Source organism: Panthera onca, chromosome B2, assembly GCF_046562875.1.
Source record: "Panthera onca isolate mPanOnc1 chromosome B2, mPanOnc1 haplotype 2, whole genome shotgun sequence".
NCBI lineage: Eukaryota > Metazoa > Chordata > Mammalia > Carnivora > Felidae > Panthera > Panthera onca.
In genome coordinates, this window is record NC_138343.1 from 37,728,789 (window position 1) to 37,744,851 (window position 16,063).

The window sequence follows — 16,063 nt, forward strand, 5'->3', positions numbered from 1 at the left end:
GTCATAGGGTAGGTCTATTTTTAATTTTTTGAGGAACCTCCACACTGTTTTCCAGAGTGGCTGCACCAATTTGCATTCCCACCAACAGTGCAAGAGGGTTCCCGTTTCTCTGCATCCTCTCCAGCATCTATAGTCTCCTGATTTGTTCATTTTGGCCACTCTGACTGGCGTGAGGTGATACCTGAGTGTGGTTTTGATTTCTATTTCCCTGATGAGGAGTGACGTTGAGCATCTTTTCATGTGCCTGTTGGCCATCCGGATGTCTTCTTTAGAGAACTGTCTATTCATGCTTTCTGCCCATTTCTTCACTGGGTTATTTGTTTTTCGGATGTGGAGTTTGGTGAGCTCTTTATAGATTTTGGATACTAGTCCTTTGTCCGATACGTCATTTGCAAATATCTTTTCCCATTCCATTGGTTGCCTTTTAGTTTTGTTGGTTGTTTCCTTTGCTGTGCAGAAGCTTTTTATCTTCATAAGGTCCCAGTAGTTCATTTTTGCTTTTAATTCCCTTGCCTTTGGGGATGTGTGAATAGACATTTTTCCAAGGAAGACACACAGAGGGCCAACAGGCACATGAAAAGACGCTTGACATCTTTAATCATTAGGGAAATGCAAATCAAAAGCACAGTGAGATATCCCCTTACATTTGTGAGAATAGCTATTAAAAAAAAAGACAAGAAGTAACAAGCGTTGGCAAGAATGTGGAGAAAGGGGACCCCTTGTGCACTGTTGGTGTCAATGTAAATTGGTGTAGCCACTGTGGAAAATAGTATAGAGGTTCCTCAAAAAACTAAAAATAGAACTACCATAGGGCCCAGGAATTCTACTTCCAGGTATTGATCGAAAGAAAAGGAAAACACTAACTTGAAAAGCATCCCCATGTTTACTGCGGCATCATTTACAATGCCAACATATGGAAATTACCTTGTGTCCATTGATTATGAATGGATAAAGAAAATGTGATACTTTTATAGATATAGATGTAGACGCAGATACATAGACATAGATATAGATATAGATATAGATACAGATATAGATATAGATACAGATAATATTATTCAGTCATAAAAAGAATTAAATCTTGCTACTTGTGATAATATGGATGGGCTTCAAGGGCATTATGCTAAATGACATAATTCAGACAGAGAAAGACAAATACTGTAGGATTGCTCTTATATGTGGGATCTAAAAAAAAAAACCCATAGATACAGAGAATAGATTGATGGTAACCAGAGGTGGGGGATTGGGGGTGACAAAAATAAAATTTAGGGTTAAAAAGAAGAATGAAGGACTTATTCCTCCAGCTGCTAAGAGTACATTAGCAGCAAGTCCTCAGTTATCAACCCTCTTTGGAATTTTCTCAGCTCAAGAAAACTGCCTCATTTAAAGCCACCCCTCTTTCAGGGGCAGGCCTGTATCCAACAATCGTCATGAAGGTAGAAAGGCCCTGCTCTGTTGCCTCAACTTGGGACAACTCTGACAGGCCTGCTCAGCTTCAGAGCCCCTGAGGCCTCTGTCAGGACTGCGTCACAGCTCAGCTCTCCCTCTGCTAAGTCCTGCACCCTTCCTCTCACTTCCACAACTGTTGGTTCCAAGGGCCCTCCTGAATAAACACCTGGCTGAGACTTTGCTTTCCAGGAAACCTAACCTACCCATATACGAGAGAATGAAACCTGAGCTCCAAATAATCAACTGAAAAATTAATTTTGAATGCAAAGTTTAATAAAATGAAAATTAATTACCTGTGTTCTGACACAATCTTCATATTTGGGATCCTTTATCCTAAAGCCAAAAGAAAGGGTCCCCACACCCAGAACTATCGCTAACTTTCTGTCACATGTAAGTATATCACTTTGGGCAACTGGTTTTCCGTGATTGTTTGGTTAGTGTCCTCTACCAGACCTGAGTGCTGTGCCTTCTCCCAGCAAGTTTTGAAGGAGATTTGAGGATATCCCTCCTATTAGAAGAATCAATTTTCTTGAGCAGACAATATCCCATCTACTTTATGAACATAACAGAATAAAAATATAGCCTTTCACCCTGAACTTCAGGTGAAAAAAATGGCATTATTTCAGAATAAGATTCTTCCTACAACGAGGTAGGGAAATGAGGTTGTTGGCCATAATTTTACCTGTCTTGTCTCCATGATTCTGGAACAATACCCATTCATGCTGCTGAAAATAAAGACACAAGCAAACAATACAACATAGGCAAACCTTTTATCCATTCAGGTTCATTCCACCTGGCTGTATGTTCTACCCTGTCCTCCTCACTGTCATCAGCAGTCTTCTGCGTTTATCATTTTTCACTGAGTACTTGGGTACCAGGGTCATGGTCTTCCTTTATACATCTAACTCAGCAATTTTTAATGTCCATAGGCAATAGGACACTGCCTCTTTGATAACTCTAGTTCTTTGAATCCACCCCATATTCAGAATCTGTGTTCCCTTTCCTGACCATACTGTTTCCCCAAAGAATATGGAATTGGTGATTGACTAGGCTACAGTTTTGGTGGAATCCTCAAGTACCCAGGCCCCTTTGTTCAGCATTCTCATTATGCTAAAAGACAGCTCTAGCTACCTACTTAGCTCCCTGACTAGATTAAAAATTCCTGAGATGCTCATAGATGATAACTTCTAAGATGGATGGATGGATGGATGGATGGATGGATGGATGGATGGATAGGTAGATAGATAGATAGATAGAGGCACATGGGAGCTCATGGGTGTCTGCTGAATCCAACAAATGTCAGAAGTTGAGTCCCATCCAGCACCACACTGCCTTCCTTTAGAAAACACATTGGCTTCTACTTGTTTGTTCACTTCTTAGGTTTGAAGACCTTAGTGGTGGAATCATAAAGATTATCAGATAAAACAAATGGAAATGGGGGTAAGGCTTGATTTTAAACCTAAAGCAGAGTCTGTTCTCAACTTCTCTCTCTCCCCTTTCTCTTTTTTGAGCATCATTTATTCATTTCATCTAATCTATGGACCCTTCGAATAGGAGGGTTACAAAGATGCATTTCTCAGAGGCAGTGTTCGGAGTAGCCTCAATACTCTGCACTGCGGAAGTGAGGATGGCCATGGAGCTACAGAGAAGGCAATGATCCATTTACTCACTGTCTCTTTAATTGAATTTATAGGGAAATGCAAGGATGAAAGCATGGTCAGTTCCAAAAGAGAGGCTAAGATGGATCATGAGAGGTTTGAAAAGCAAGAGGTGAACATTTGTGCCTGAGGCTTACTACAAAGCAAGTTGGAAAGGATCTTAGAAAACCTAATCTCTATACTTTTTCTCTGGTTTTATGGGTGAGTTTTGCTCTATGGATTTCTCTTTGAGCTCTTCAACTTAATGGATGATTTGGGTATATTAAACCTTTGTAACAGTAGCTTTTGGTCCAGAGAGCAATCCTTTGAGCATGAGTAGAGCAAACTCAAGGAACAGACTCCAGGTTTGAAGCAGCATGCCAGAGAAGCACCGGCTGCCCTGTCCTCCTGTCGATGCCTGTACCTGCATTCTCAGTGCCAGAAGAACTGGGAAAACCAATAAGAGGGACAAGAACCAGAGTTGTTTATGCCATGGAGAACTGCTGTAGGCTCCCTCTGTTATATCTCTTCATGCTCTTTGCCTCTTTGTTTCCATCACTCCGAACTCAGACTATTCTATTTCCTCAACCATTTACCACGTCTCCAGGCATCTCGTCTTCAAAACACTAAAGATTTTTTCCACAAATGCCTTCCCAGAGCACAACTATCACCATTCCGCCTCTGTTTTGTTGGTTCCCTGCAACCAGATGAAGAAAATTCCCCAGCTTGGTATTCAAGGGTTTTCGTAACATGGGTAAGAAATTAAATGTGAGAAATGAAAACAACATGAAAGCATATAAAGTTAAAAGGGGACGTTCCCATCTATTCCTCTACCCCCTCCCTCTGAAGCAGCCATCCCAACAACTTCCCACTCATTTTTCTAGCCTTGTTTCTTCGGACTTCCTGTACCTCTCCAGGGCCCTAGCTAAACAAGTACCCCTGCCAACTCTACATATTTTTACTTGCCTTCCTGTTCCCAAGCCTTTACTCATAATATTCTTTAAACGTGGAATGTAATAGAATGTTCTTCCCTCCATCTTTATCCAAATTCTACTGATCCTTTGAGACCTAACTTCTGTGTCACTTGTTTTGTAATGCTTTTCCCAATCTATTTGTAAAGGTCCCTGCCTTCTCCTTTGCCTTCCCATAGTGTTTCTTCTAGCTCCTGCTATAGCACCTGTTATTTTATTCTCTGCTTTTTGGGTGCCAAGCCAGACTCCGCTATTTAAACGTGAGCTCCCAGAGGTAGAGACCATTTCTCAGTTTCCGCTGGTGCCCCCTATAGCCTTGGACCTTCTGTGCACATAGTGGGGATTCAATAAATTCTCAGGAGTATGAGAAAAGAGCCTGGAGCCTCCAGGCTGTGGCTTTGGCTTTCAGTTCACCTTTTAAAATGCCGGTGACATCACCTGTGATGAGTGGGTTCTGTTAGCATCTCAGTTAAAGGATGTGGTGAGTCATCAGGGGCTTTTGGAACACTGGTTCCAGGTGACCCTCTGGAACACACAGTCAGAGCACGAAAAAAATAAACAACAACAAAAACAACAAACCCCCAAAACCAAACAAGAAAACCAAAGTATCAAACTCCTGCTATTTTAAAGAGAACCATATGACTCTTTTCAAAATGTGGAGCTGAACAATCCCTCTCATTACTTCAATGAAACCAAAACAGACATTTAACTTCCAAAAAAACAAGAAGCCCCAAAGCCCCTAACCTTCCTTCCTCTGCCTTGGCAGGCTGCTTGCACAATGACTGTGTAGGGCTCTCTAGTGAATCATGAGTTTGGTTTCATTTTCTTTTAGCACAAGAAATTTGAAAGAAGTCATTTCCGGCATGAAGTGGGGGTGAAAGGAACAAGGGGGAGGGTCATCAGAGGGGAGACAATGGTCTCCGAGTGGAGGATGTCAAATCTACTTGCTTTCTGCATTAAAAGCAGTCCAAAGGATGGTTAATAGAAATTGACCATACCTACATAGGGCAGAAATCCTTCCGAAACCACATGCTTATTAATTTTTTGTATTTGGCTTAGTTTACGCAGGTTCTTGTATAAAATAATGCAATAATAAAAGCCTAATCAGCTCCTAGGATCTTAAATATTATAACAAACTATCCCATTACCTGTTGCTGTGCAGCATGGATTCATCCACAGCAATTTTCATCCTATCTGTAGTTTTGCCAAAAAAATAAAATCAATCTCCCATCAGTCCCTCTTCCAAATGGTTAGATCATTATCAATCCATTTGTGAACCTACTCCTATTTAAAGTTATTGCTAGAGCTACATCCAATGACAGTTAAAACAACTCAAAAACTCTTTAAACTATAAGGCTTTTCTCCAAAACTCTTTTACCTCATTTGTACTTGGACTTTACAAACAATTTCCATTATTTTTCAGTGATTTTCTATTCAAGTAAACTTAATTCATTCTCCAAACAAAACTAGTCTGTCTTGATAGTAGTATCAAGGGAGGAGAAGGGTTACTGAAAAAGTTGACTATAATTATGAGTTAGGAGAGAGATTATGAGATGCTGTGGGGAAGAAGAATTATGAGAAGGGAGATGGTGTGGGCAAGAGAAAATAGAAACAGAAAAGGTCTGGCACACTGCGAGGGTGGGGCAGTGATATCTGAGGCCATTTCTGCACAGGCATAATGGTGTGTGTCTTTGGAGAAGGCCAGTGAACAGTCCATAAGCATGGAGTTCTAACATTCGTACTGACCATGACTTTCCATGTCAGCAGAGATGCCAAGCTCTGTTCTCTATAACCAACAATGCCAACTGTGGCACGGCCAGGGGGAGCACTGTTCCTTACCTCCATGAAGAGCCTCACAAGCCACCCACAGACCTGGGGGCCATCTTCACCATTACCTGCTACCTCCATTAGTCACCAAGCCCTGCCCACTCTCCCTCCTAAATGCTTCTGATTCCCTCATCTCTCTCTCATTATTTCCATCCTCTGGCCTAGACTACTATACCATAATGGCCTTCTAATTAGTCATGCAATCTGTTCTGCACAGGATACTCAACCTGTCTTCCTAGCTTTTCAACTCCCCACATGCCAACCATCCTGACCTTTTCACTTTCCAAAATGCTCCTTTCCACCACAAAGGCCCTGAAAGCTATTTAAATAATTCCTTTTGCCTGCGATATTCCTTCCAGCCACACTCCCACCCAATGCCCCCTGTTGGATCTTTCTGATCTTAACTTGAGGCAGGGTTCCCTGGTATGTGCCCCATCAGTAATACAGAGGTGCACTTTTGTAATTAATTGTTCAAAGCTCTCCTCTCTGTCAGTTTCTAAGTGCTCTGAGATCAGAGGTTGGGTTTGTCCTTGTATGTTCTTGTATAATATGGGGCTAAAACAAGAACCTATAGAATAAGGATTAGATGAGTTAATTCAAGCAGACAACTGTGAAGAGTACCTGACATATATATAGGGCTGTGTAAGCTATAGTCATAATAGTAATAATTGTCACAGTACCTAGAACAAAGTGTGCAGTCAATAAATATATGTTGAATGCATAAAGGAATGAATAAATTGATGGATGAACTAATGAAGTCACCAACGCAGAGGGCCTCCTTTTTTTTTGAACCAGCTGTTACCAATAGCAGAGTATAGGAATGCTGTATGGAAAACATTCACAGAGAGGAATAATTGCTTTCTTTGCCTCCTGCCATTTACCATGATAAATGGTAAAAATAGCGTTTTTGATTTCCTTTGATTTTTAATTTATTCTACTATGTTGTTAAATAAATAGTCAAAGCAAGGAGATTTAGAATTAAGAGACAAAGGGATATAATATCACAAAGTATATTTCCAGGCTTCTTGATCTTGTCTTTATTAAATAAAATGTGTCCTTCTTAATGAGCGCCATACTCTCATTATTAACAAGCTAAATCCTTTAGAAAACCATGCATATCAGGTCGCCCATCCCAACAAACATTTATACAGAGATTTTCTTGTTGTTTTTTTTTTTCCTAATTTTGTTTAATGTTTATTTTTTGAGAGAAAGACAGAGAGACAGCACAAGCAGGGTATGGGCAGAGAGAGAGGGGGACACAGAATCCGAAATACACTCCAGGCTCTGAGCTGTCAGCACAGAGCCCAACGGGGGGCTCGAACTCACAAACTGTGAGATCATGACCTGAGCCGAAGTCATATGCTTGACTGACTGAGCCACCCAGGCACTCCTATAGAGAGATTTTCAAACTATATTGCCAAAAGGGGAAGCTTTTCACCCCTTTGTTCTGGTATGTTCCATGTTTCAGATTTCTCAATGTTTTCAAGAGAAAGACATCAATCACACAACGGTACATTGCACTCTGCTGGTCTAATAGAAAGAGAAAATAGCACAAACCAGCCTGGGCCTCTAGCATGGTTCTGTAGTTGTAGAATTGACATACCAATCATGGCCACCTGGGTGGCTCAGTCGGTTAAGTGTCTGACTTCGGTTGAGGTCATGATCTCATGGTTTGTGGGTTTGAGCCTCGCATCGGGCTCTGTGCTGACAGCTTGGACCTGGAGCCTGCTTTGGATTCTGTGTCTCCCTCTGCCCATGTCCCACTGTCCACCCCCACCACTTGTGCTCTGTCTATCTCAAAAATAAATAAACATTAAAAAATATTTTTAAAGAAAGCCTGACATACCAATCAAAAGCTACAAGTTGGGAGAAGTGCTTCCTTGTCAATCCAGCTGTGTGAAATCCTATCTGACAAAGTTTTGTTTGTTTATTGTCCATTAAGGCAGACTGTAATAATATTGTTAAATTATTTTGCTACAAAGAGCTTATTCAGATTTAGAAACAAACACTGTGTCATCACATTGGCAATGAAACATCTGTCCTTATTCTTTCCCTCCCGTGGAGGAAAGATTGTGTTCCTTTCTCTAATGTTAACTTTTCTCCTGTTGCCTTGGACCCATCTATTTCTGCCTCTGAACTCTTTGATAATTCATACTTCGTATTTTAAGTTCAGTCATCAATTTTGGAAATTAGTATTTAATTTAAGAGTTGTGATAGTTATAAAAAATAATTCTAACAAATAAGTTGTCATTTCTTCACCTTTGCATATTTAAAACTAAAAAATGGTATGCTGAATTCCATTATGGAGAATGAGGAATGCCAGGATTGTTTTTTGTTTTTTTTTTTTTCCTTTTGAGGATAAACTTAACCTGGGAATTTTTGTTATTGCTGCTGAAGCTGCTGCTGGTACAACTTTAAAACCTCAAGAAATATTAGTAATAATAACAGCAATTGAATTACAATGATGAAGAACAGCATGATAAAATTATAACCGTTTCCATGTTTATTTATTTTTTCTATAGACATATAATTTATGATAACCTATGTTTTCTCATTTAAGCCTAGGTTTTCTGTATTTAACATAATATAATTTATATTTATAAATAAATATAACTGACCTGTTTTTCTGTGGAGCAAACTGGATCTGTACCCAAAAGTGTTGACATCCTGGACCTGTGTGGGAGCTGAGGATGGCAAAGTCCTCAGACCTTCGGGGTTCCCAGGTGGAAAAGGTGAACTCTGTGAGTGTCCACATTCACTTCTATCCATGCCAGATGAGTAGAGAGCATCCTGAGCTTTCTTCTTTTCCTTCTTTAGCATATTGACCAGAATATCTGAAACTTGATTAAGGATTTAGTGACTCGTGCTAAGTTGCAATGATCAAAACACTGTTTCTGGGACACCTGGGTGGCTCAGTCGGTTAAGCATCCAACTTTGGCTCAGGTCGTGATCTCACCACTTGTGGGTCTGAACCCTATGTAGGGGTTCTGTGCTGACAACTCAGAGCCTGGAAACTGCTTCGGATTTTGTGTCTCCCTCTCTCTCTCTGCCCCTCCCCCTCTCACCCTCTGTCTCTTTCTCTCTCTCTCAAATATAAATAAACACTAAAAGAAACCACTAATGTCTCAATTGAGGTTAATATTCCAAATAATATTTGCTATTTTTCACATGGTAAAGAGACCACTAAAGGAAGACTTCAACTTCCTGAAGTCATTTATCCAGTTACAGACAGTTTAGGAAGCTAGTCAATATGGCATCATTATATGAAAAATCAGCAATCCCAAGGTGTTTAAAATATAAAGACTTAAAATTTTTATGAAAGGGTTTATAAGAGATGAACACTTAGTAGGAGCAGGCAGTGGAGCTATGCATGTATCTGTGAGTAAGTAAGACCTGAATCCAGGAAACTGCTCAGGAGGCAGCAGGAGCAGAGAGGGAGAACACCAGAGTCCGCCCAGCTGGCAGACCAGCCAAATCGGTTCTGGTGGCCAGAGCACCCCCACATTCAACACATGTTTGCATAGCATAGATTCAAATGGGACTTGAAGTCACTTAAAAAAATCCCTAAATCTTGGTCCCAAATGCAACTGAAAAGAGATGAATTCTTATTACAGATACATTACTTTAAAATGCCCCTCTTGCAGGCCATTTCAATATACTAGGTACACTGATGATAACATCACTGCATTCCACCCCACTTTGCTATTCTTTCGGGCTCAAGATGCTGAGAACTCTGAAGAATCTCGGCCACCACTTGAGAACCTCAGAACTCCGCCATCCCCAGAGATGGCTTCACTAAAATAGGAGTGAGGAAATATGGACGTGGTGGGGAGAGAAGACTGCTGCTCAGACGCCTGCTCAGACTCCATTTTCCTCCTCAGCTTTGACTCCAACTTCTTGGGAGATTTCTGGAAGTGCAATCACTTTTTCTCTCACAGTCCTTGATATGGCTTCTTCTTTGCCTCAAAAAACCATGCCCTTACCAGAGGTGGTATCTGGGCCTTGTCCTAGCAGAGAAGAACAGGGATCTGCCCACATCTTCCACTCCTTTTCATACGGAATTGATTACCAAGAGCATCAGGGGCTTCCACTGGTTCACACGCTGCAGTGGCAACATCCAGTCACTCACTCCTTCAGTGGTATTCAGTGGAGCTTGTACTATGTGCCAAGCACTGTTCTAGGCATAGGGATGGAACAATGAAAAGGTATATTGGCTTCTTGCTCTCACAAAGCAGATGTCCTACTGGGGAAAGGCAGATTTCATGCACATGTACCAAACATTAGAGAATGAAAGGGCTGGATAACTAATTTTTAAAAGGTCAAGAGGGCTGCCAGGTGGCTCAGTTGGTTAAGCGACCAACTCTTGATTTCAGCTCAGGTCACGACCTCATGGTTTGTGGGATGGAGCCCTTGCATTGGGCTCTGGGCTGACCGTGTGCAGCCTGCTTGGGATTCTCTCTCCCTCTCTCTCTGCCCCTCCTCCACTCGTGCTTGCTCTCTCTCTCTCTCTCTCAAAATAAATAAACATTAAAAAAAAATAACAGGTCAAGAATGACTGAGTGGCTACTCTACATTGGGTGCTCACAAAGGACTTCTCTAATGACATTTAGGCTGAGATCTGAATGACAGGAAGCAGTGGCTGGAGGAAGAGTATCTCAGCAGAGTTACTGGCTAGTGCTAAACCCTAAGGAGAAGGGCCTTGGCAGTTTTACCACCCAATGGACATTTGGCTGTGTCTGGAAGCAATGTTGGTTGTCATACTGCAGTGGGGGGCAGGTGCTGTTTCTGAAGTCTAGTGGGTAGAGGCCAGAGAGGCTTCTAAACATCCTACGATGCACAGAGCAGCCCCCACAACAGAGAATTTATACAGCCCAAAGTGTCCATAGTGCCAAGGACGAGAAACATGGTGTTAGAACAACAAGAAGGACACTATGACCAAAGCCTAACATATTTGGGATAGAGACATAGTATGTGAAATCAGGGGCTTGGCAGACACACAATCACGTAGGGCCCTGTGATCCGGAGTAAGGAGTTGAGGTTCATTCTAAGTATAGCAGGCCCTGGCAGAATTTAAGCAGAGACAGACAGTGTTTTGAGGTACATTTCATAAAGATCAGAGTACGGATTTATCTTCTTGGCTGCCTTCCTTCTTCCCCACCTTTCCTTTGTCTTCTTCCCCTGCCCATTCCGTTGAACTTGGGCCTTCGTTGTGCGAGGTACTAAATGACATGCTGTTTGTTACATGTTTAGTGAAGGGCAGTCTGAACTTTATTCATACTGATAATGTCACTGAAATGACACCATTTTCTCTCCCTTTCCAAGAAGAATGTTCAGTGTCATTCACTGTCATTTTGGTTGCATTACTGTCTTTTGCTGAGCTCAAGTATTACCACCTGTTTTTCCTACAGACCAGGTCTTTCTCATTCCTCCTGTCAGTCTTCACCTTGGTGGTTCTACAGACAGGATATGAAAATATCCTCCAACCTGGCTATGAGAAGCTTTGAAATTTCAGCAGCCTTTCTTGGTCATTAGCCGTTTGATAAGTATAAGCTTTGTGATGAGCAAATCTGAGCTGCTGTTTTTCCTTCTGAGTTTGCCCACCGTGTACAGAGTCCCACCTCCCACCATGTAACACCACAGTGCTCAAAGCACCTGCTAGTCACTCACCTTACCGGCTTTGGCCACCACTGTGAGGTTGGCAGGGCAGGCTTCACGGTCCTACTACTGAGGGGTAGGAAAGAGTTTTGCGGAATAGCTGTAGAGCAAATACATGAAGAGCGAGGATGTCAATCCAGGTGTGAACTTCAGGTTCAGTGATCTTTTCACCATGGCTCCTACACGCCAACACTTTGAATATGAGTCTCACAAGGAGGAGACCCTGCTCAGGTTGTTCTTGGTCAACAAAGACCGAGGGCAGCCCCACACGAGCAGTGGTACCTGGATTTGGCAGTCAGTCAGGGAGATGAGGTAAGTCTCTCTGTCACTCTCTTGTCTAAGTAAACATACATGTGCAAGCCCAGACTGTTCCCTGGCTGTCCTATCTCACCTCACCCCTCCTCTGGGCACACACATTCAGAAGCCCAGAGGGGGACTAAGAATTGGTCGGAGTGTTTAGCGGGAGCAGATCCTAAAGACAACCAAAGCTAGGAAAAGAAGCAGAGCTCAGACTGGGACTGGGGCTGAGGCTGAGTCCTGGGCTGGGAGCATCCCTGGAGATGGACAGGGTAAGAGGGAAGAAAAGGAATGTAGGGTGAGACTGTGGGCAGTGCTCACAGACAAGGCCTCGTGTAGCAGAGTAATACATGGCTGACCCTACTGTTGCTGGCTGGCTGATAAAGGAGCTAAAACTCACTTGGATCAGGCATATGGGGTCTGCTAATACTCGGCTCAAAGTAGAGACTGAGGTCAATCAGGCAGTGTGCCTACCTTGTATGTGGTCTGCTTTTACCTCTTTATTAGTGGATGTCCTTCATGTATGTTCTTTTCACGCATTTTTCACGTTGACTGAAGCTAAAAGACCCGTTGGTGCTTTTTAAAAACGAACAAATGAAAACACCTGTCTGTAAGAACTGACCAAAATAACTTCTTATGCATGTTTCAAGTCTGCAAATGTACCGACAATGTCAAATCTTGTACGAGAAGCTTGAAAGATAAGACAAGAAACAATACCAAAGAAATGCTGCGGAGACCTGAGGTCTAACCCACCCAACAGGGGCTCTTCAGAGGTAACCACCCAGTCCCACTGGAGGCAGCTCCCTGCTCTCAGACCCCAAACACACTGCCTCCTAGAGCCAAAAAGGTTTCTATCTTGAACACCCTTCACTCACTTCCAAATTTGGGAACATCTGTAAGTAGAACCCGAAGCAGTAGATCTGGCTTTTAAATAAAAAGTTACATTTAAATCAATCTCTGCTCTTCATAAGCTAAATACCATTTGTCAGTTTTCAGCCACCATTTGAGTTTCGCCCACACACCAGCCACAAATTCTGGGCCATGGTGAGGCTGTGGTCAGCCCAGCGTCCGGTCAGTTAGCTAAAGATAACCCGCTAACTTTTTGGCTCAGAACTGTAACAGAAAGAACACAACAGAATAGTCCAAAAATATATATTTTCTACAAAATTTAATGTTAAGAGATGGTGTGAAAAAGACCACACTTTTCAATAAACTGAAATATTCCCCCATAATGTAAATGTATCTGGCTAAAAACAAAGTAATTTTTTTTTTCTTTTATAACGACTGTGTTTTTCACTAGCCACTACATTTTGTTTGTGGAAGGGACCTCTTCTAAATGAAAAGAAGCAGTGTGAACCGGAAGCAGGGCGGGGACCTAGGTGATGTGGCCAGGGGAAGACATGGAATTGTGCTCACTTCCTCTTTTAAGCCAGTAGAGGGTAAGTTCCTAATCACTTCAGAAAGGATACTGATTTCATTATCCCTCTGCTGTAGAAGGTCTCGTAGCTTTTTATATTCTTCCTCTTTTAATGGTTCTTGGCAGTCTTGATCTTTGATTTCCGAAGAGACTGTGCTTTTTCCATGGATCTTCTTGTCATTCAATAGTTTCTGTAAGACGAAATAAGAGCTTAGAGTCCGTATCTCTTTTCTTTCTTTTTTTTTTTTAACTTTTATTCAGTTTTGAGACACAGAGAGAGACAGAGCGTGAGTGGGAAAGGGGCAGAAAGAGAGGGAGACACAGAATCCGAAGCTGGCTCCAGGCTCTGAACTGCCAGCACAGAGCCTGACATGGGGACCAAACCCATACAGTGAGGTCATGACCTGAGCCAAAGTCGGCCGCTCAAATGACTGAGCCCCCCAGGCATCCTGTCTTTTCCACATTTCTTAGTTTCTTGGACTCTTTTCCCCTTTGACAATTCTTTGCACAAATCAGGCATGAATGTCCTTTCTTGCCTCCTTGTCTCTGCCAATGCAGCTGCCTTAGCTCCATGTGTCTTCTCCTTCTCCCTGCCTCTCTCCCCTCCCCTTCATCTTCTCTGCTATCATCTCTCTCCTTCCCTAAACTTGGAAATTCTTACTCAAACATTATCTCCTCTTGAACTTCTTTCTCCTTCTCCTTAACCCCATACCATTTGATTTACACTTTAAACAATAGCACTTATGATGTGTTATAATTATTCTTTCCATAGATGTCCTCTTCGTGACCTTTCTTATTCAATTTTGCTTTCCCAGGGCTTGGCCCATAGAAGACTCACAACAAATGCTTATCATCATAGTGAAGAATCCCAAATCACAAGTGAGGTAGAAATAAAGGTTAATGATATTCCCACTGTGTCATCATGAAAGGGTAAAACATAAGGCAGAGAAAAACTGAGGGTTTATATGGATAAATCTAATCTGCTGGGGAAAATGCAGGACACAACTTTCTTGATGTATCTTGAAAAGAAATGGTTCTTGAACATGGAATTATTCTGTGTACAAGGTAGAGATTCCTGGAAAAATAACTACAAGTTATTCACTGGCAGGTAAGATATGACCTCTGAAGAAGTTCAATAAGCCCAGCTTTGTTTGAAGATCATGCCATTCAGGACATGAGAAGCTGGATCTTAACCTTTTCAGGGTTGTAAGAGTTGGTCAACTAGCAAACTGTATTGCAGTTTCAACATGGCAGACAATGGCTTCTACTAGAGGAAATGTTTAAATTTACCTTTAAATAATGGAAACAGTGATGAATTTTACGCATATCAGTGCCAACCTCTAGTCTACTCTCCGGATCTTGGTCTTCCAAAAAGGAGGTTATTAGTTTTTCCAGCCTAAAAATACATAATGTATGAGAAGCAACTATGAGCTAGAAACTTTAGAAATTTTAATGGTATTACTTGGTTGGTTAACATTTGAAGTACAGGATACTGTTCCCATTTCTTTATGAATATATAGTTATCTGATTTAACTATAAAATTTAAGGGGAAAGAAACATATTGACAAAGTGAAATCTGAAATGATGCAATTATTTGACTAATTTCCAGTAAGTTTTCATACACGGCTTTCAATTTGAGTCATTTGATTTCTACAAAACATGCCCTCTGGCCAAGCTGAATTTCCATGCCTCTATGCCTAGCTACCACATTGCCAGAGAAAGTAATACAAAAGTTTTCTTTTTATTAGTTTCATTAAAGATTAATGCACTCCACCTCAGCTGGGACCTCAGTGATGCTCCACAACCCTGTTAACCCTCCCTGGTTGACTTATTTATTTTTTTAAAAAGCTTTTATTTAAATTCAAGTTAATTAACCTACAGTGTAATACTAGCGACAGGTGTACAATGTAGTGATTCCTTACTTCCATATACCACCCGGTGCTTAAAAAAATGGGCAGAAGACATGAATAGACATTTTTCCAAAGAAGACATACAGATGGCCAACAGACACACGAAAACATGCTCAACATCACTGATCATCAGGAAAATACAAATCAAAACTACAGTGAGATATTATCTCACAACCGTCAGAATGGCTAAAATCCACAACACAAGAAACAACAGATGTTCGCAAGGATGCAGTGAAAGAGGAACCCTCTTGCACTGTTGGTGAGAACGCAAACTGGCGCAGCCACTCTGGAAAACAATATGGAGGTTCCTCAAAAAGTTAAAAATAGAACCAACCTACAATCCAGCAATTGCCCTACAAGGTATTTACCTAAAAGTTCTAATCCCTGGTTGACATATACTCTTCACAGAGGCTGTTCCAAGACCTTCCACAGCCCTCAAGCCTACCAAGACTCTCATTCTGTCAATACTGTAACTTCCCGCTCGACAGAGAAAGTCAGAGCTGTTCTGAGGACTCCTCCGATTTGCTCTTCCGTCACCTCAGAGCATCTCTTCCTCACTACTCAGGCCCTCTTCTTTCTTTTACATATTTTGTGTAATATCTTTCCTTCTCCTGGCAGTTCTTGCCCCCTGGGCTCCCTTTAGGCTTCTCCCTGGGTTACCTCCTATTAATCACCTCCTTTCTCTTACCTCATTGTCACCTCTCCATACTCTTTCCCCTCTGCTTATAATGATGGTCAGATTTTTTTCTATTCTAAGATGAAACAAAATAGAAAACAAAACACCTGTCCTTGGCGGGACCATCCAACCACTCTATTCTGAAGTCCTAGTTCAGTTTATGCATTTGTGTGCTTACTACCGTCCCCATTGTACTCCAGAGCCAGTGTAGCGCCTTAGCTCCC

At 41.7% G+C, this 16,063-nt stretch overlaps 1 protein-coding gene across 6 annotated transcripts in view; it reads right to left on the reverse strand.

The window, feature by feature from the left end:
• The window catches only part of KIF6 (kinesin family member 6), a 386,396-nt gene that overhangs the window by 192,257 nt on the left and 178,076 nt on the right, over positions 1-16,063 (reverse strand). For 5 of the 6 annotated variants that reach the window (XR_009604951.3, XM_060615407.3, XM_060615405.3 and 2 more), the window contains 3 exons: positions 14,544-14,649; positions 13,306-13,444; positions 8,503-8,718 (listed from right to left, as the gene is read on the reverse strand). Coding sequence is in view for 5 of the 6 variants with exons in the window: in XM_060615407.3 (XP_060471390.2) it covers positions 8,503-8,718; positions 13,306-13,444; positions 14,544-14,649 (461 nt within the window). In the remaining variant the exon portion in view is untranslated. Of the gene's footprint in view, positions 1-5,205; positions 5,252-8,502; positions 8,719-13,305; positions 13,445-14,543; positions 14,650-16,063 lie in introns of those variants that run through there. The other variant, XM_060615410.2, reaches the window with a different exon arrangement.